Consider the following 20,279-nt stretch of genomic DNA (forward strand, 5'->3'; position numbering starts at 1 on the left):
TAATTTTATAGATAACAAATCCAATATTTTTCACCGAACAAAATAAATCTATTATTTATACATCTAACAAGGATTTGGTCGACGAATTTTTAGTGATCGCAATTGGTTTCTTCTAGACGCCAAGTTTTGAAAAGATTGCATAATCACTTCATCATCGATACTCCTAAAAATTTCTTTCTCAAAGTAACACACCAAACAGTCTGATAGTAAGTCATCTCCTAATCGGTTGCGTAAATCAATCTTCACCACATTCATCGCCGAAAAAGTTCTTTCCACACTAGCTGTTCCAACCGGCAATATCAACGCTAACTCGATTAGTCGGTAGACTAAAGGAAAATAAGTGTGGTAATTTATCTCCACCATCTTCTTTGCAAGATCTCCAAGATTGGAAATATTTGAGAATATCTCATTTGATCTCATATCACAGATATAATTTTGAAGTTGATGGTCAAGCTCAATTATATCAGTGGAACTAAAATCATTTGAATACAACTTAGCTAGTTGCAATAAGCGGACATGATCAAAATTTGCAAAAGAATTTGAAGGATCCAAACACATCACACATCTAAGTAGCTTTGTATTTGTCTCAGTGAAGTGTTTATCCATTTCCATTGCAATAACATCAATTACCTAATATCATATAAATTAAAGGTTGAATTATATTATATAATTAAATAATTATCAATGCTTTTAAAATAAGGTAAAAGTAAATACCTTTATGAAGATATCGATCCGAAAATGATGAAGATATGTCATTGGTTCTCCACCCTTAAGCCTTTTTTGAGATCGACCATGAACAAAATTCTCCATATTAGGCACATCAATAGAATGTCCTTCACAAAATTCAGTTACTTCTTTCAATAAATTATCCCAACCATCTTCCCTCAATTCTTGCAACTTATTTTTCACAACATTAATCATATTGAGTGCATATCCTATATTTTGATCTCTTGCTTGCAGAATCTTTGATAGGGTATTTGTAATTCCTAAAATCTTCATCATGAACTTTCCAATGAAAACAAATTGAAAACAATCCATCTTATCAAACACACCCCCAGCAGACTGTCGGATTTTAAGACTTTCACCTAGTTTGTTTATTGCCAACAACACTCTTTCAACTGAATTCCATATGTCAAAAAGTCTAACTATTGTTGTGTAGTGAGAACCCCAACGTGTATCACCAGGCCGATGTAATACCCGGCTAGATTTTCGGCATCGGAATCCCTACCTTCCGGCGGAATCTCCGTTGGAATCGGGAATTCTGTCGATGCCAGAGGCTTCTAGAGGGGTAAAATGTGTTTTCTAAAATATTTTTACTGATTTCATGGTTTTAAATGGAAAAGAATTGAGTTTTGAAAAGAAAAGACCAAGGAGGCATTTGCCAGGTTCGGCCGCCGAAAGTGAAGTTCGGCCGCCGAACATGGAAAGGTTTTGGGAGCGCTTTTGGCCTCCGAAAGCTTTGTTTGAGCGAGCCAAGGTTTGGCCGCCGAACCTCAAGTTCGGCCGCCGAACATGCATGAGTTTAGGGGGCACGTTAGGCTGCCGAAGGTCTTTGACCAGGACACCTATAAAGAGCCCTCAGATCGGAAATGGGCGAGTTTTCTCCCCATTCTCGAGCTCAGGTGAGTCTTTGCCTTCCTTTGGTCATTTTCATGTTTTCTCTACCCATCCCTCAAGTTTTCATGAGTTCTACCCTTGTGTTTAAAGATTTGAAGCTTAAATAGGAGTTTTGGGAGCGTGGAGGCTTTTGGAGCTTGGATCCTCCACACCTCTGAGTTAGGAATCGCACCACCCCTCGATCTTCAAGAGATAAGTGTAGATCTTTGCTTCCTTTGTGTTTTAATGAAGTTTTAAGTAAGTTTATTGGAGTTTTAATGGGTAGATATGCATGTTTAAGTTTATGTGGGTTTTATGCCCAATGTATGCTTATGCCTGTTTATGTGATGTTATGTTGAAGGTTTAAGCTAGTTATGCATGTGGGAGAGTGTATGCATGATTGGGAAAGAGCAAGTGAGGTTTTGAGTGGTTTTGATGGTTTTGGCTTATGTGGGTCATAAGCTAGTTAAGTATGCTTTTTGATGTTCTTTGTTGGAGTTTAAGTTTGTTTAAGCTCCTTTGTGCATGGTTAAGGGTTTATGCATGTTTTTAGGAAGTTGGGTGCTTCTTTGGGGTGTTTGGAAGGTTTGGGAGGCTTGAATGCATAAGAGGCTGAGTTCTGGATGAACTCAGGTTCGGCCGCCGAAGGTAGTTTCGGCCGCCGAACCTGCCTATGGATGCATGGTTTGGCCGCCTAACCTTGCCCCCGAAAGTTGAGTTTTGGCTTGAAAGCAGACTTTCGGCCGCCGAAGGAAGGTTCGGCCGCCGAAAGTGCCTGACTTTCGTCTCTGGAGAGGGACTTTCGGCCGCCGAAGGTGCCGCCGAAAGTGCCCGAGTTTCGTCTCTGGAGAGAGGGTTCGGCCGTCGAAGGTGCCGCCGAAAGTGCCCTGTCCAGCCTTTTCAAGGTTGTTTTCTATGCATGTTTAAGTGATGTTTTAGGGGGTTTTTGGGGAGTTGTTTATGAGTTGTTTGAGTGTGTTTGGCACCTCATTCGAGTCCACCTGTGTAGGATCGGACCCGAGGGACTGAGGAGGCCATCAGTGTTAGCAGTTGCAGAGTCAGTTCAGCGTCTGCCAGAGGTGAGTAGAACTAAACTTAATCTTTTATTTTACGAAATTCAAATGCCTAAAGCATGTTCATGCATCATGTTTATATGTAATAGGTTGATTGCACTAGTTCCACGAATATGACGCATTGCATTATTTACTGTTGATGTGGATGGACCAAGGCGACCCCAATAGCCCTAGCTATGTTATGTTAATGAAATCCTGAGGAGCCTGAAGGGCCGGGCATAATGAAGTCCTGAGGAGCCCGAAGGGCCGGGCACCATGTTATGTTACAGTCAGAGGGAGTTTTGGTGGTCATGTCCAATCCGTTATGTGAAATGTTTGTGCTGTGACGCATTTCATGAAAGCATATAATTAATGAACTGTTTTTCTGTTTCTACTCACTGGGCTTTTTAGCTCACCCCTCTCCCCTAACCCCAGTGTTGCAGGTTTGAGGTCGATCGGTAAGTCTCAAGAGTTAAGGTTGTGCTTATGTAATAGATTAGTGCTTTAGTGTGGACATGTATTATAAATTGATATAATGGATTGTAAGATAATGTAATGTAATGCAAGCATAGTAGAGATTGGTTTATGTATTAGTACTGTGCTTGGCCCTAAGACTTGGTTAGTCCCTATTTAATACATGATATATGTTATGTTTAGTGTTTAGTTGAGTTTGAACCAAACTGGTGGCATGTATTGTTTACCACTTTAGAGTTTGATGAGGACCCTAGTAGAGGTCTTATGTTTGTGGTTTGATGCATGCACAGGTTAGGTTCTAGTTCTTTGGATGTGACTCCGGCTTGATGTATGTTATGTTGACCCAGCTAGAGTTTTGATGAGGGCTCTAGTAGGGGATTCTTTATGTTTCCAGTTATGTCGCATACAGGTCAAGCTCGGTCTATACATCTTATTTTACAGTTTTTATGTTAAAGTTTTGATCATGTATGGGATTTGACCAGGTAATAGGAGGTATGTTCGGCTTGCTACGGGTCTCGGCGGCCTTAAGCCGATCTGGATCCTAGCGCCGATAGCGGTTCGGGCCGTTACAGAGGAGTATCGGTTTCCGGGTCGTTACAAAGTGGTATCAGAGCATAGGGCCTCATCAGTACGGTGTGTTGAGCAAAGATGCTCAAGGATTAGAGATATCCCACATCGGAAAGAGGTTGGTTTAGAGGTCATAGAAGGGCAAGCACAATAGGTAAAAATCATGTCCACTAGGATAGGATGTAGCGTCCTGTCTTGTATGAATGATGATGTGAAATGCCATGATTTTATGCATGTGCATTAATGTTATGTATGTTATGCTATGTATGTTGCAGGTTCATGTGTTTTCTTATGAACCGTATGATGCTAATGATTGATTGTATGCTTGTGTGTTGTTCTTCAGAGGAGCCAGAATGCGAGGTGCTCGTCGATCTGTGGAATCGACTGGAGTTCCTTCTGAGAGAGAAGGTATGGACACCTTTCCCCCTGTTCTGCCAAGAGCGCAGTCATGGGGAGTCAGCAGATGGGGAACGTCAAGGGACCCTGGAAGGTCTTTTGATGTAAGCAGAGAAGGAATGGCTCCAAGAAGGATGTCAGCTAGTATGAGGGAAGTGGAGTTGGATGTTCAGAGAAGAGATGTCAGTTTGAGAATCAGAGTGCCAGAAGAAGGTATGGGAGATTCTCAGGAGGATGCTCAGACTCAGGATTCCAGAATTTCATGTTCAGGAGGGATAGATCCCTCCACTCTGAGTACAGCCTCCACGAAAAGTAAGAAGTGGGGCAGAGGCCTCAGAAGGTCGAAGAAGAAGTTCTGGAAGAATTTGAAGGCTAGTCTGGGTTTTGGCGGCTCAAGCTCTGGCTCAGGCAGTTCAAGATGCATGAGGTGCGGAAGGCCGCATAAGGGAGTCTGTCTGATTGGGACTAATCTATGTTTTAGATGCGGTCAGGAAGGACACATGGTACGTGAGTGTCCCATTACGCCCTGGTTGGCACAGTCTCAGCGGGCAACTTCAGGTATAACGGCTCAGCCAGCAGCTCCAGCCATGGTTCAGGTTAGTGGTCGAGGCAGAGGAAGAGGGTCAGCCTTTTCTTTTGAAGGTTCCCGTGGAGAAGGTCCGTCAGCTTCAGCTCGGATTTTCACCCAAGCTCAGTAGGAGGCAGACACATCGAACATGGTGGTGCCAAGTACGCTCACTTTTGAATGTTCTGATGTGTATGTTTTGTGAACCCTGGAGTTTCTCTTTCTTTAGTTGCTCTAGGAGCCATCGAGAGGTTGAGTTAATAGCTTCTGGGCTAGAGTGTTCTCTTTGGGTCAGTGGACCCAAGTGTGATCCATCTGTGGCAGAGTCAGTCTGCCGGTCCAGTTTAGTGTCAGTTGAGAGTAGATGCCTTCCACCCGACTTTGAGGTCCTAGACTTGACTGTCTGGACGTCAATCGAGGGATGGATTGGTTTCTGCTCGTGGTGCTATCTTGGTCTGTAGAAACAAGGTAGTCGGATTCTGAGGACAGGATGGGTCAGAGGTGGTTTGCTGAGGGGACACAGTAGGGATGCCTAGAGGTTTGATGTTAGCCTGTCAGGTTCGTAGGGTGCGTAGGAGGGGTTGTTAGAGGGTTCGAGCTCTTGTTGAGAGTTTAGCAGTCAGGTCAGGGAACCAGCCTCAGTGCCAGTTGTTGAGAGAGAGTCTTAGATGTCTTCCCAGGCAGGCTGTCAGGTTTACCACCTGTCAGGGGGATAGAGTTTGGAATAGGAGTGGTGTCTGGACCTAGAACCATTTCTATTCTCCCCTACAGGATGGCGCCAGCATAGAGAAAGGTAGTAGTCAGAGTAGAGGCGAGACTTGGTAGACAGGGGTTTTATCCGACCTAGTACCTCACCCTGGATTGTTCCAGTGTGGTGGTGGGAAAAGAAGGATGAATCCTTGAGACTTTGTAACGACTGTAAGCAGTTGACCAAGGTCACTACCAAGGGCAGGTATTCCCATGCAGGATTGATGATCTATTGGAACAGTTAGTAGGAGCTGATTGTTTTCCAAGATAGATCTGAAATCCGGGTACTACCTGTGAGAGTTAGAGTTAGTTTTGGGTTAGCAGTGAGAAGGAGACAGTTAGTAAAGATGAAGAGATGAAGAGAAAAGAGTAAGAATCAGAGAAGCGCAGCGGAAGCCAGTGGAGTTCAGGAGTAGGTTGGGTACTGCTAAGGTGTTTCTTTTGGGATAAGGTGTGCTTGGGAGACCCGGGAGTTCTTGCTCCAGCAGTATCTGTGTCTCTCTTTAGAGAAAGGTTTTTAGGTTTGCTTGCTTGTTTGCTTGCTTGATGTTATGATTTGAGAATGCCTGTTTGTTTGTGGAACATTCGGGGACGAATGTTCTTAAAGGGGGGAAGAATGTAATACCCGGCTAGATTTCCGGCATCGGAATCCCTACCTTCCGGCGGAATCTCCGTTGGAATCGGGAATTCTGTCGATGCCAGAGGCTTCTAGAGGGATAAAATGTGTTTTCTAAAATATTTTTACTGATTTCATGGTTTTAAATGGAAAAGAATTGAGTTTTGAAAAGAAAAGACCAAGGAGGCATTTGCCAGGTTCGGCCGCCGAAAGTGAAGTTCGGCCGCCGAACATGGAAAGGTTTTGGGAGCGCTTTTGGCCTCCAAAAGCTTTGTTTGAGCGAGCCAAGGTTCGGCCGCCGAACCTCAAGTTTGGCCGCCGAACATGCATGAGTTTAGAGGGCACGTTAGGCTGCCGAAGGTCTTTGACCAGGCCACCTATAAAGAGCCCTCAAATCGGAAATGGGCGAGTTTTCTCCCCATTCTCGAGCTTAGATGAGTCTTTGCCTTCCTTTGATCATTTTCATGTTTTCTCTACCCATCCCTCAAGTTTTCATGAGTTCTACCCTTGTGTTTGAAGATTTGAAGCTTAAATAGGAGTTTTGGGAGCGTGGAGGCTTTTGGAGCTTGGATCCTCCACCCTCCGAGTTAGGGATCGCACCACCCCTCGATCTTCAAGAGGTAAGTGTAGATCTTTGCTTCCTTTGTGTTTTAATAAAGTTTTAAGTAAGTTTATTGGAGTTTTAATGGGTAGATATGCATGTTTAAGTTTATGTGGGTTTTATGCCCAATGTATGCTTATGCCTGTTTATGTGATGTTATGTTGAAGGTTTAAGCTAGTTATGCATGTGGGAGAGTGTATGCATGATTGGGAAAGAGCAAGTGAGGTTTTGAGTGGTTTTGATGGTTTTGGCTTATGTGGGTCATAAGCTAGTTAAGTATGCTTTTTGATGTTCTTTGTTGGAGTTTAAGTTTGTTTAAGCTCCTTTGTGCATGGTTAAGGGTTTATGCATGTTTTTAGGAAGTTGGGTGCTTCTTTGGGGTGTTTGGAAGGTTTGGGAGGCTTCAATGCATAAGAGGCTGAGTTCTGGATGAACTCAGGTTCGGCCGCCGAACCTGCCTATGGATGCATGGTTTGGCCGCCTAACCTTGCCCCCGAAAGTTGAGTTTTGACTTGAAAGCAGACTTTTGGCCGCTGAAGGAAGGTTCGGCCGCCGAAAGTGCCTGACTTTCATCTCTAGAGAGGGACTTTCGGCCGCCGAAGGTGCCGCTGAAAGTGCCCGAGTTTCGTCTCTAGAGAGAGGGTTCGGCCGCCGAAGGTGCCGCCAAAAGTGCCCTGTCCAGCCTTTTCAAGGTTGTTTTCTATGCATGTTTAAGTGATGTTTTAGGGGGTTTTTGGGGAGTTGTTTATGAGTTGTTTGAGTGTGTTTGGCACCTCATTCGAGTCCACCTGTGTAGGATCGGACCCGAGGGACCGAGGAGGCCATCAGTGTTAGCAATTGCAGAGTCAGTTCAGCGTCTGCCAGAGGTGAGTAGAACTAAACTTAATCTTTTATTTTACGAAATTCAAATGCCTAAAGCATGTTCATGCATCATGTTTATATGTAATAGGTTGATTGCACTAGTTCCACGAATATGACGCATTGCATTATTTACTGTTGATGTGGATGGACCAAAGCGACCCCAATAGCCCTAGCTATGTTATGTTAATGAAGTCCTGAGGAGCCCGAAGGGCCGGGCATAATGAAGTCCTGAGGAGCCCGAAGGGCCGGGCATAATGAAGTCCTGAGGAGCCCGAATGGCCGGGCATAATGAAGTCCTGAGGAGCCCGAAGGGCCAGGCACCATGTTATGTTACAGTCAGAGGGAGTTTTGGTGGTCATGTCCAATCCGTTATGTGAAATATTTGTGCTGTGACGCATTTCATGAAAGCATATAATTAATGAACTGTTTTTCTGTTTCTACTCACTGGGCTTTTTAGCTCACCCCTCTCCCCTAACTCCAGTGTTGCAGGTTTGAGGTCGATCGGGAAGTCTCAAGAGTTAAGGTTGTGCTTATGTAATAGATTAGTGCTTTAGTGTGGACATGTATTATAAATTGATATAATGGATTGTAAGATAATGTAATGTAATGCAAGCATAGTAGAGATTGGTTTATATATTAGTACTGTGCTTGGTCCTAAGACTTGGTTAGTCCCTGTTTAATACATAATGTATGTTATGTTTAGTGTTGAGTTGAGTTTGAACCAAATTGGTGGCATGTATTGTTTACCACTTTAGAGTTTGATGAGGACCCTAGTAGAGGTCTTATGTTTGTGATTTGATGCATGCACAGGTTAGGTTCTAGTTCTTTGGATGTGACTCCGGCTTGATGTATGTTATGTTGACCCAGCTAGAGTTTTGATGAGGGCTCTAGTAGGGGGTTCTTTATGTTTCCAGTTATATCGCATACAGGTCAAGCTCGGTCTATACATCTTATGTTACAGTTTTTATATTAAAGTTTTGATCATGTATGAGATTTGACCAGGTAATAGGAAGTATGTTCGGCTTGCTACGGGTCCCGGCGGCCTTAAGCCGATCTGGATCCTAGCGCCGGTAGCGGTTTGGGCCGTTACAGAGGAGTATCGGTTTCTGGGTCGTTACAGCCGAGCTAAACTTATTTCTTGATTCTGACCTCTTCCAGTTGAAATCTCACCTATCTCCACTTGATTCAACACTTCCTCATTGTGTATTTCTCAAAGAGAATCCTTTCTTTTGCATGAAGCTCCAATTGTATTCACTATCATTGACAATGTTTCAAAGAAATCACCTACACTCTCTGATTCATGTGAAGCAGTCACAACAACTAACTTAAGTTGGTGGGCAAAACAATGAATATAATGTGCATTTTTGTTTTCTTTTAGAATGAGTGTTTTTAACCCATTAAATTCACCGCTCATGTTTGCAGCTCCATCGTAACCTTGCCCTCTGAGTTTTGCAAGTGATAAATCATGCTTGGCAAAAAAAGTATCAATAGCATTTTTTAGAACTTTTGCAGAAGTCTCATTCACATGAACCAATCCAAGAAAACGTTCCAAAACCATTCCTTTGTCATTAACAAATCTCAACACCAAAGACATTTGCTCCTTTACTGAACAATCTCGGGCTTCATCAACCAAAAGAGCAAACTTCTTCTCCCCTAGCTCATTCAATATGATCTTTCTCGTTTCCATTGCACAACATTCAATAATATCCCTTTGAATCGTAGGAGAAGTCAATTGATTATTTCCTGGAGCATTCTTTCCCATCACTTTATTTACATTTTCTTCTCTCTTGCATACCCAACTAATATGTTCTAGAAAATTACCTCGGTGGAGTGACTCCGCAGATTCATCATGTCCTCTAAAAGGCAAACCTTCCTCTAAAAGTATTCGAGCAACACTTACAACCATTGACAATCGAGTGCGATAATCATCTTCCATAGCAGCAGTTTGTCTTGTCAATAGCTGATTCACATTCCCTCTTTGATTATAATATTGCTCGACCTTCATTCTACAACCACTATGTGAGCTACCAGGACTTCCTTCATGATTGACAAATGCACGTCTTTCATCTTTCCAGTTATTAAAACCAATCTCAGTAAAAACATTTCCCCCACTTCTATTGTTATTTGCAAACAAATAACAATATAAACAATAAGCTTTGTCTTTAGATACACTATACTCTAACCATTCATAATCCTTGAACCAAGCAACTTGAAACCTTCGATTCTTTTCGCGACTAAGAGTGAATGGAAATTCATGCCCAACTGGTTGACAAGGGCCTTTAGCTAAGTATCTTCTCCTCAATGAATCTCTAATTTCAAATGGGTAACTATCAATTGGTTTTCGCAGTCCAGGATCACCAATAATATCATCATCTGATGCAAGACTTTCTTTCTCAACAAAAGCAACTTTCTCCTTTGGTTTTGAATTTAAAGGTTCTGAATTTTTTGGTAGTTTGGTAAAATATTTGTCGATCATTATTGTAATTCCTATTTAAATAAATAAATAAAATATTAAAATCAATTACACATTCATCAAAGACTATCAATTTAACTATTTAAGTTTCTTATGTACTTGACATAAATTCGTCAGTGGCCTACCAAAATTATACAGTATATTTCAATTAAAGTATAAAAGGTTACCTACTATTAGTAATTCACATTTAATTAGAATTTATTTGTTGTTTTTATTCTACTGTTTTCAATGAAGTAATTTTCTATGTGGAGTTGGGGTTTTACTCGTTCTTGGGCAGTGAGAGTGCTTTTTATTGGTACAATTTTCTTTCTGTTATTGTTTTATTTTTGAACTTTTGTTTGGTTGTGGAATACTAGAAGCATTCCACAATATTCTCCTTTATTGTATTATGATTTCTTCTTTTCTTGAAAAAAATTAAGAGGGTTTAGTAGATTAGGAATTAACTTAACAATTAAATTAACTTAATAGTTTGTGTATAAAATTCAATTTAAATTTCTCAATATCTAAATTTAAATAAAACCTAAATTTATGTATAACACACAAACATACATAATTAGTATCATAATTAACAATTTAACATCAATTTCAAGAGTATGTAAAACACATAAACATTAAACAATATGATTGGTAACTAATTTATTCAACATATTCATGATTAATCCCTAATTTTAATTTAATAAACCCTAAATTAAATACTCAATTAATTGAACAAATTTAAACAATTTAACATCAATTTCAAAAGTATGTAAAACACACAATAATTATAATATGATTGTAACTAATTTATTCAATAAATTGATAATTAATCACTAATTGTAATTGAATAAACCCTAATAAATTGAACATTTAATTAATTAAACAAATAACAAAAAAAAAAAAAAAAGCAGACTCATCTGACCGGCGGCGGATTCCGGCGGCACAGTAGCACAGGCGAGGAGACAGGCAGGTAGGTTGCAGGCAGACTGGCAGAGGCAGGCTGAGTTGTGGCCTTGATATTCGTTCTTTGCTTTGATATTGGTGTTGTGGCGTTGAACTTAGGCTTCTGCATATGTATATATACGTTTTAACTTTTATTTTTTTTCTATTTAAGGCTACAAAACGGCGCCGTTTAATTTATTTATTTTTTTAAATAAAATCTTCAAAACGACGTCGTTTTGAAGAACCCTAAAAAAAAAAATAAAACATTCAAACTTCTATTATTTCCAGCCGCCTTCCTTCTTCTTCATCCTCTAAACCAAAACGCTGCAACTGCACTGCTGCGGCACCACAGGCTGCACCGCTGCGGCACCTTCATCCCCCTTTAAAGCATTTTTCGGTCGCCGGTACGGCACGTGCCCCCCCTTGCCGTACCATCCCTCCACCCCTGCTTATTAAGATAACTCCTAATAATCCTTTATCAATCAATTAGCCTATGATTATGTAATTTCCTATAATTATGTACATATTATATTCACACTCTAACACTACTTTTCAAGTTGGATTTTAGATATTTATCGTTCTCAATTTATTAAAAATATATTCTATTCAAGGCCCATTTAAAGTTATGGTGAATAGATCATCCAGTTGCTCTCATGTCTTCACATGACTAATAGAGATTAAATTTTCTTGAATCTTCTGACGGATGAAATGACAATCAACTTCAATATGCTTAGTCCGTTCATAGTATACTGGATTGGAAGTAATGTGAAGAGCAGTCTGATTGTCACACCAAAATTTCGCGGGTGATGCAATATCCATACCAACTTCCTTCAACAGATGATTTATCCACAGAATTTTCACAAGTGGATTGAGCCATGACCTTGTATTCTGACTCGGCATTGAATCTGGATACCACATTTTGCTTCTTACTTTTCCAAGACACTAGGTTTCCTCCGACAAATACACAGTAGCCTATAGTCAACCTTCTATCACTTTTGAATCCTGCCCAGTCAGTATCAGAAAAACACTAAATTGCAGTATGTCCATGATCTCTGTAGAGTATACTGAGTCTAGGAGTCCCTTTTAGATAACATATAATTTTTTCTAGAGCGGCCTAATGCTTCACCATAGGTGCAGACATGAATTAGCTTACAACGCTTACTGCAAAAGTAATATCTGGCCGAGTCATCACCATAAGGTAGTTCAGCTTTCCAACCAACCTTCTGTACCTCTCTGGATCATCATAAGGGTCTCTGTCATCTTTTGTAAGACATATATTAGGAATCATTGGTGTGCTACATAGTTTAGCTCTCATCTTCTCAGTTTCTGCAAGTAAGTCAAGGACATACTTCTTTTCAGACAGGAAAATTCCTCTTTTACTCCTCAAGACTTCGACTCCTAAGAAATACTTAAGCTAACCCAAGTCTTTGGTGTGAAAACTCGCATGCAAGTAGTTTTTTAGAGAAAAGATCCTTGTACTATCATTCCTTGTAATAGCAATATCATCAACATATACAACAATGAGAATAATACTAGTATCTGAATTTCTATAGAAGAATGAATAGTCACACTTGCTTTTTTTCAACCTAAATTTTTGAACAACTTCACTGAACTTGCCAAACCATGCACGGGGACTCTGCTTCAAATTATACAAAGATTTCTTTAAATGGTAGACTTTTCTATACTCCCTCTGAGCAATAAATCCTGGTGGTTATTCCATATACACCTCCTCTTAGAGGTCGCCATGTAAAAATGCATTCTTGATATCTAATTGGTGTAAAGGCCAATGCTGAGAAGCAGCTAGGGAGATGAATAAGCAAACTGAGGTCATTTTTACCACAGGAGAAAAAGTGTCAGAATAGTCAACGCCATAGGTTTGGGCATAACCTTTGGCGATAAGACGAGCCTTAAGCCTCGCTATGGAGCTATCTGGATTGACTTTGATGGCAAAAACCCATTTACAGCCCACAACCTTCTTACTAAATAGTAAATCAACTAGTTTCCAAGTATGATTTTCATTTAGAGTCTTAATCTCCTCAAACATTGTATCACGCCATCCAGAATGAGGCAGGGCCTCTTTAACTATTTTAGGCAAAGAAATGGAATCTAGAGAGACAATTAAGGAGGTAGAAGAAGGAGACAAGTGATCATAAGACAAAAAGTTAGCAACAGAATAGATAGATTTACATTGTCGTTTACTTTTACGAAGACTAATGGGGAGGTCAAGGTCACTCGGTGGTGGATCTGATGGTGAAAAAGATTCTAGTGCAGGACATATATCATCAAGTACTGGTCTCCGAGAGTAAACTTGAACAACTGACGGTTTAATAGGAGGCTGAGTATTAGGAGGAATGTTACCATCAGATTGTACAACAGAAGGCATACTCGAAGAGGTCCCATCATCATATATGATTCTATAGATGAGCCACTCATCATCATCCTCTTGAACAGAAGAGGTTTGTACAACAGGATAAAAAGAAACTTGCTCGGAAAAGACTACATCTGTTGAGAACAGATACTTGTTGAGGTCTGGAGAGTAATGCCGATACCTCTTCTGAAGGCGAGAATATCCCAAAAAAACACACTTCAAAACTTTAGGATCAAGTTTAGTCACATAAGGTCTGGTATCCCGAACATAGCAAGTACTGTCAAACAGTTGTGGTTCGAGAGGAAATAACAGCTTCTTAGGAAGAGGACATTATAAGGAGTATTACCGTTTAGTACTGTGGAGGGCATGCGATTAATGAGAAAGCATGCAGTAGAGATAGCATCAGCCCAAAATTGTTTAGGAACTTGCATTTGAAACAATAAAGCTCTAGCAGTCTCAAGGAGATGTCGATTCTTTCTTTCAGCTACCCCATTTTGAGCGAGTGTATCAACACATGACGATTGGTGAAGAATATCATGTTGAGTCATATAAGTCTGGAATGATTCTGACATATGTTCTTTAGCATTGTCGCTTCGTAAAATTTTCACAGAAATATTAAATTGAGTCTTGATTTCAGCATAAAAGGTAGAAAAATGAGAAAACACTTCTAAACGATGCTTCATAAAATAAATCCAAGTCATTCTAGAGTAATGATCCACAAAAGTGATAAAATATCTGAATCCAATCTTAGATCCAACCGGACATAGGCCCCAAACATCTGAATGAACTAATTCAAAAGCCGACTCAGCTCGTTTATTGACTCTAGGACTTAAAGAGCTTTGATGATATTTTGCAAAATGACATGACTCACATTCCAGTAAAGATACCTCATAAAATTGAGGGCATAGTTTCTTTAAAATCGGTAAAGAAGGATGTCCCAATCGACAATGTGCTTCAAACGGAGACACGACACTGGAGCATGCAACATATTGAGGCACTCATGCATTCAAAATTTAGAGACCCCCAGATACATGTCCTTTACCAATAATCTGCTTCATCACAAGATCTTGAATGAGACAATAATCAGGAAAAAAAAGAAACTTTAGGTCTTTAGTAAGTTTACTCACAGAGATTAAATTAAAGGCAAGATTAGGTAAACTTAGCACAGATGATAAGGTAATAGAATGAGTAGGTTTAACAGTCTAAGAACCCTCAATATTATAGGTTGACCCATCAGCTATAATAACAGGAGAAGGTGTTTTATGAGATCGAAAGCTAGTAAAAATATGAGGACTACCTATCATGTAATCTGTGGCACCCGAATCAATAACCCATTTATATGAAGAGGAAATAAGACATGTTTTACCTGTCTCAGCCGCTACTGAAGATGTTGGGATAATTTTAATAATATGGGTCTTACTGTCAGAAACCATTTCAACTAAAACCCTATACTCCTATACCTTCAAACGAATTAAAGGAAAATAACAGAATCTAACCCAATGAACAGTATCAAAAAATACCTCCACCGAATACCCAAACGGCAAATGAACCACTGATCTGACAAGGGGGCTTCAAGGCGACTTCAGCGTCCTTCCTAGGTGGACGGTGATAAACAAATATTACTCTAGATGGGTAACACAAAAGAACAGAAGCTCTAAGTCTCCAAAAATTTAAAACTTGACGGAAGAGAAAAAAATTAAATCTCTACGAGAATAGCTTTGATACCATGTAATAAGATAAGGAATAATTGGGCAATTTCAATATTTTTTTTCTATTGGAGTAAGTGGGTATATATATAGATTACAAGGTCTTGTTAAGACAACTCCTAATAATCCTCTATCAATCAATTAGTCTATAATATAATCTTCTATAATTATGTAGAGATTATGTTCACATTCTAACGTATATCAATATATATATATATATATATATATATATATGTGGATTCTAAAATAGATTTAAAAAATTTGACAAATATTATATTTGAGTTTATATGGTTGTAATAAGTGGCACACTTAAATTTGTATATGTATGCCAAGTGGCACATATATACTTGTTTTTATTTTTAAATTATATTTTTATATTTAATAATGTTTTAATATCTTCAAACAAATACAATTTATTTTTTTTATTTTTTTTATTATCACTATTTGTATATGATTTTTCAACTTCTTATCATTACTATTTGATGTGTCTGAGATAAGATAGGTGATGTGGCCAGAATGGAATAATGCTCTGATTGGCTAGAACTTGTAAGAGAGAAAATGTGAGATAGTGGTGGGTATCCACAATAGCCACTCCAATGCTCAAGTTAGTATCTTGGAGAATAGAGAGAATATAATGGATTACTTAGAGTAAGAGTAGTCTTAGAGAATAGCGTACCTTTGTTTATGTGGTGCTCCTCTTTTTTATACTACTAGAGGTAGAGATGAATATGATATCTTTCTGATAATCCGACAGTGATGTGGTCGTATGCTTGATATAGGACATTGCTAGCTAATAAGTAGGAATCTTGTGATTACAGGCATAATAAAGATATGCTGGCTTATCCTTGACAACGGTAATCCCTTGTCAAGTCTCGCCTTGATAAGGGAAGGGTGAGTCTTTTGGTGATGATCCGTGTGTTTATGGTGCACGAATCTTTCTTCTTCAAAATGGACTGTCTTTCCTATGTGTCTGGTCATTGCCACATGGCCCAACATTGTCGTGATAACTCGCGGCTGTAATACCTGGCTAGACTCCGGTATCGGAATTCCAACCTTCCGACGGAATCTCCGCTGGAATCCGAAATCTCGGATACCGGAACCTCTGGAAGGGTAAAATATGTTTTTACAAAATATTTTTCATGGTTTTAATGATAAGTTTTTGAGTTAAAGTTTTAAAAATGAAAAGAAAATATTTTTGAGGGATAAGCCCAGGTTCGGCCGCCGAACCTCATGTTCGGCCGTCGAACATGGTGCTACCGCGGGAGCTCTTTCGGCCCCCGAAGGTGGTCTGGCCAGCCACCTATAAGAGGCCTCCAGTCCGAAAATGGGCGAGTTTTCTCTCCATTTTCGGGCAAAGGTGAGTTCTTGCCCTCCCCTTGATGATTTTATGATTTTATTTTAAATCCTTCAATGTTTTCACGAGTTTTCTCTTGTCTTTGAAGATCTAAGCTTAAACCCAAGTTTTTGAAGCCTTGGAGACCGTTTGACTCATCTCCACGTTGGGGTTGCTGTCACTCCTAGATCTCCAAGAGGTAAGCCTAGATCCTTACCTCTCTTATGTTTTTAATTAAGTTTTATGAAGGATTAAGGGGTAGAGATGCATGTAATGGTTGGATCTAGAGCTATAGGGTTGGAGTTGGGTTTTTTATGAATGTATGCTCCCTCTTATATTTTGTTGTTGTTTATTGGGGTTTAGGCTAGTTTTCATACCCCTTTTACTTGTTGGAGTGAGTATGCATGTTTTGAGGAAAGGATGTGAGAGTTTGAGAAGTTTTGGAGGCTGAATGCTTAGGGCGAAATCGGGTTCTGCCATTCTGGAGAACCCAGGTTCGGCAGCCGAAGCAAGGTTCGGCCGCCAAACCTGCATAGGAGGCAGCCTTTTGGCCGCCTAACATGCCCCCGAAAGCATGGACTTTCGGATATGAAGGGGAGTTTCGGCTGCCGAACCTGCCCCCCCCCCCGAAGGTTAGTAACTTTCGGGTCTGTGAAGGTTTTAGGCCGCCGAACCTTGCCCCCGAAAGTGCTTGACTTTCGGATCTGTAGGGACCTTCGGCCATCGAACATGTCACCGAAAGTCCCCTGCTCAGCCTTCCTTTGCTTGTTTTGAGTACATGTTTTATGATGTTTTAGGGAGTTTTTGGGGAGATGTTTAGAGTCTTGTTAGAGAATGTTTGGTCCCTCATTTAAGTCCACCTGTGTAGGATAGGACCTGAGAGACCGAAGAGACCAGCAGTGAGTCAGCTGCTTCAGTGTCAGTCAAGCGTCAGCCAGAGGTGAGTAGAACTGAACTATTTTTTTTAAAGTAACTAAAATTTTAAGCTTGTTCATGCATCACAAATGCCATGTTATGTAATAGGTTGTATAGCATTAGAATTCACGAATATGATGCATTGCATAATTTGCTGTTGTTGTGGATGGATATTGGATGACCCACTAGCCCTCGATATGATATGATATGGTATGATACGGAAGTCCAGGTTGAGGCCCATTCTATGCCCTTGGCACGATGTAAGACAAAGTCCAGGTCGAGGCCCATTCTACGCCCCTGGCACAGTTGGATATGTTATGTTATGTTTAAGAGGAAGTCCTGAAGAGCTCTGTAACGACCCAAAATCGGACCGCTACCGGCACTAGGATCCAGATCGGCTTAAGGCCGCCGGGACCCGTAGCAAGCCTGACATGTAACCTGTAAACCTGTTTAATCCCATACATGATCAACAACCATACATAAAAATTTAAAACTTTTCTTTCATACATTCTATCATATGCCAAACTCAACCTGTGCATGCACTGAACTTATACATAATCATAAACCTAACCCCTCTGTGGGATCTCATCAATGCCCCCAATGGGCGATATACATGTGTTGAGTTGGCTAAACATAGACATCAATAACATTAAGATCATGATTCAAAAGGGATTACATCATATTACGGTCAAGCACACTTCTAACCTCAATATTATTACATTACATATCTATACATCATTATACAATTTGTCATGTCCACATTCTAACTATCACATACATATGACTTCATTACTCTTCTTGACTTCTCTGTCTAACCCGTACCTGCAAACCTGGGGAATTTGGGAGAGGGGTGAGCTACTAGAGCCCAGTGAGCAGAATCATAAAGCATTTAAAACACATGCTATCATGGAATGCATCACATCACAACTAATCATATCAAGGATGAACTTGTCACCATTTAGCCCTCTACATAATCCAATCATGCCAGGGGCGTAGTGCAGGCCACACCTGGTCTTTCTCTTATACATAACATAACATAACATACATATTCCATGGTGCCGGGGGCGTAGTCCAGGCCACTTCCGGTCTTTCTCTTACATAGTGCCAGGGGCGTAGTGCAGGCCACATCTGGACTTCCATATCATATCATCATGTCATAACATGTGAGGGCTAATGGATCATTCAACATTCATCCACATCAACAACATATTATGCAATGCAACATATTCGTGATTTCTAATGCATACAACCTAAAATATCACATGGCATCCGTGATGCATGAACATGCTCAAAACTGATTTATTTATTTAAAAGCATGAGTCATTCCACTCACCTCTGGCTAGCTCTGACACTGACTGAAGCAGCTGACTCACTGCTGGGGTCCTCGGTTCCTCCGGTCCGAACCTACACAGGTGGACTCAAATGAGGGACCAAACAACTAGAACATAACTCTAAAAACATCCCCCAAAAACCCCCTAAAACATCTCAAAACATCCATGCAAAACATGCAAAGAAAGGCTGGACAGGGCACTTTCGGCGGCAGGTTCGGCGGCCGAAAGTCCCAGACAGATCCGAAAGTCAGGCACTTTCGGCGGCACCTTCGGCGGCCGAATGCTGCCTCCACAAGGGGGTTTCGGCGGCCGAAAGTTCCTTCGGCTGCCGAACCTGGTTTCTCCCAAATGGGCAGAAACTCGGCTCAAACGAGCCTCTTGCCTCCCCAAGCCTCAAATCATGCATAAACTTGATCTAAAACATGCATACATATCATACATTACACCTAGGGGTCTCAAACTAGCATATACCCCAACTACAACACTTCAAACACACATCAACAACATACATAGTCCATAAATCACATAAAACCTAACATAGCTCAACTAACTTAAACATGCATTTCTACCCCATAAAACTTCATAAAACTTGTTTAAAACATACATTGAGCTTAAGATCGGCTCTTACCTCTTGAAGATCGAGAAAGAGACGACCAAAACTCGGAGATCCAAGCAAATGAGCTCCTGAGTTTCCAAAGCTCCAAACTTGTTTAAAATGCTCAAAACTTGCAATGTGAGGTTAATACTCAAGAAAAATGGAGGAGATTTGAAGAAAGAACACAAGATTTGGGGAGAGGGAGGTCAGAAGCTAGCTGTGGCCGAAAATGGGAGAAAGCTCCCCCATTTCGGCTAAGTGCCCCTTTTATAGGTGGCTGGCCAGGCCACGTTCGGGGGCCGAAAGTGCCTCCGCATGCATGCCATGTTCGGCGGCCGAACTTGAGGTTCGGCGGCCGAACTTGAGGTTCGGCGGCCGAACCTGGACTTCCCTCACTTATGCCTTCGGGGGCCTAAGGCACTCCCGAAGTGCATGCATGTTCGGCGGCCGAACTTTGAGTTTCGGCGGCCGAACCTGAGCTTTCCTCCAAGGTGTTTTTATTCAAAAACTCATTTTCCTCTTTACTTAAAATCATCAAAACATTAAAACATTTCATGAAAACATGGTTTCTACCCTACTAGGGGCTTCCGACATCTGAGATTCCACCGGACGGTAGGAATTCCGATACCGAAGTCTAGCCGGGTATTACATTCTCCCCCCCTTAAGAACATTCGTCCCCGAATGTTCCTCAACTAACACATGCATAGTATACACATAACATACATGAAACATACAGGAACTAACCTTAGAAAAGATAAGGGTATTGCTGGAGCATGGACTCCCGTGTCTCCCAAGTGCACTCTTCCATATTGTGGTGGTTCCATAGGACTTTCACCATCGGGATTTCCTTGTTTCTTAGCTTTCTGATCTGGGTGTCTATGATCCGCACTGGCTGCTCAACATAGGTGAGATCCTCTTGGATCTCCACATCAGGCTCACTAAGAACCTTGCCCGGATCTGACACAAACTTTCTCAACATGGAAACATGGAAAACCGGATGGATTCTTTCCATTGAAGCAGGTAAATCTAACTTGTACGACACATTCCCAATCTTCTGCAAGATTTCAAAGGGTCCGATGTATCGCGGAGCTAGTTTACCTTTCTTCCCAAAGCGAACCACTCCTTTCATTGGAGACACCTTGAGCAATACCAGATCTCCCTCCTG

The 20,279-nt window shown here is 40.8% G+C and overlaps 2 protein-coding genes across 2 annotated transcripts; both read right to left on the reverse strand.

Moving 5' to 3' along the window:
- Positions 1–63: 63 nt before the first annotated feature.
- Positions 64–1,038, reverse strand: LOC110624154. The gene is made up of 2 exons (XM_021769275.2): positions 715–1,038; positions 64–630 (listed from the first exon to the last, which is right to left on the reverse strand). The coding sequence occupies exons 1-2, from the start codon at positions 1,036–1,038 to the stop codon at positions 64–66; spliced, it is 891 nt and encodes a 296-aa protein (XP_021624967.2).
- Positions 1,039–8,685: 7,647 nt separating this feature from the next.
- LOC122724806 (zinc finger MYM-type protein 1-like) lies at positions 8,686–9,951 on the reverse strand. The gene has a single exon (XM_043960660.1). The coding sequence runs from the start codon at positions 9,949–9,951 to the stop codon at positions 8,686–8,688; it is 1,266 nt and encodes a 421-aa protein (XP_043816595.1).
- Between the last annotated feature and the right edge of the window lie 10,328 nt (positions 9,952–20,279).

Source organism: Manihot esculenta, chromosome 10 (assembly GCF_001659605.2).
Source record: "Manihot esculenta cultivar AM560-2 chromosome 10, M.esculenta_v8, whole genome shotgun sequence".
NCBI lineage: Eukaryota > Viridiplantae > Streptophyta > Magnoliopsida > Malpighiales > Euphorbiaceae > Manihot > Manihot esculenta.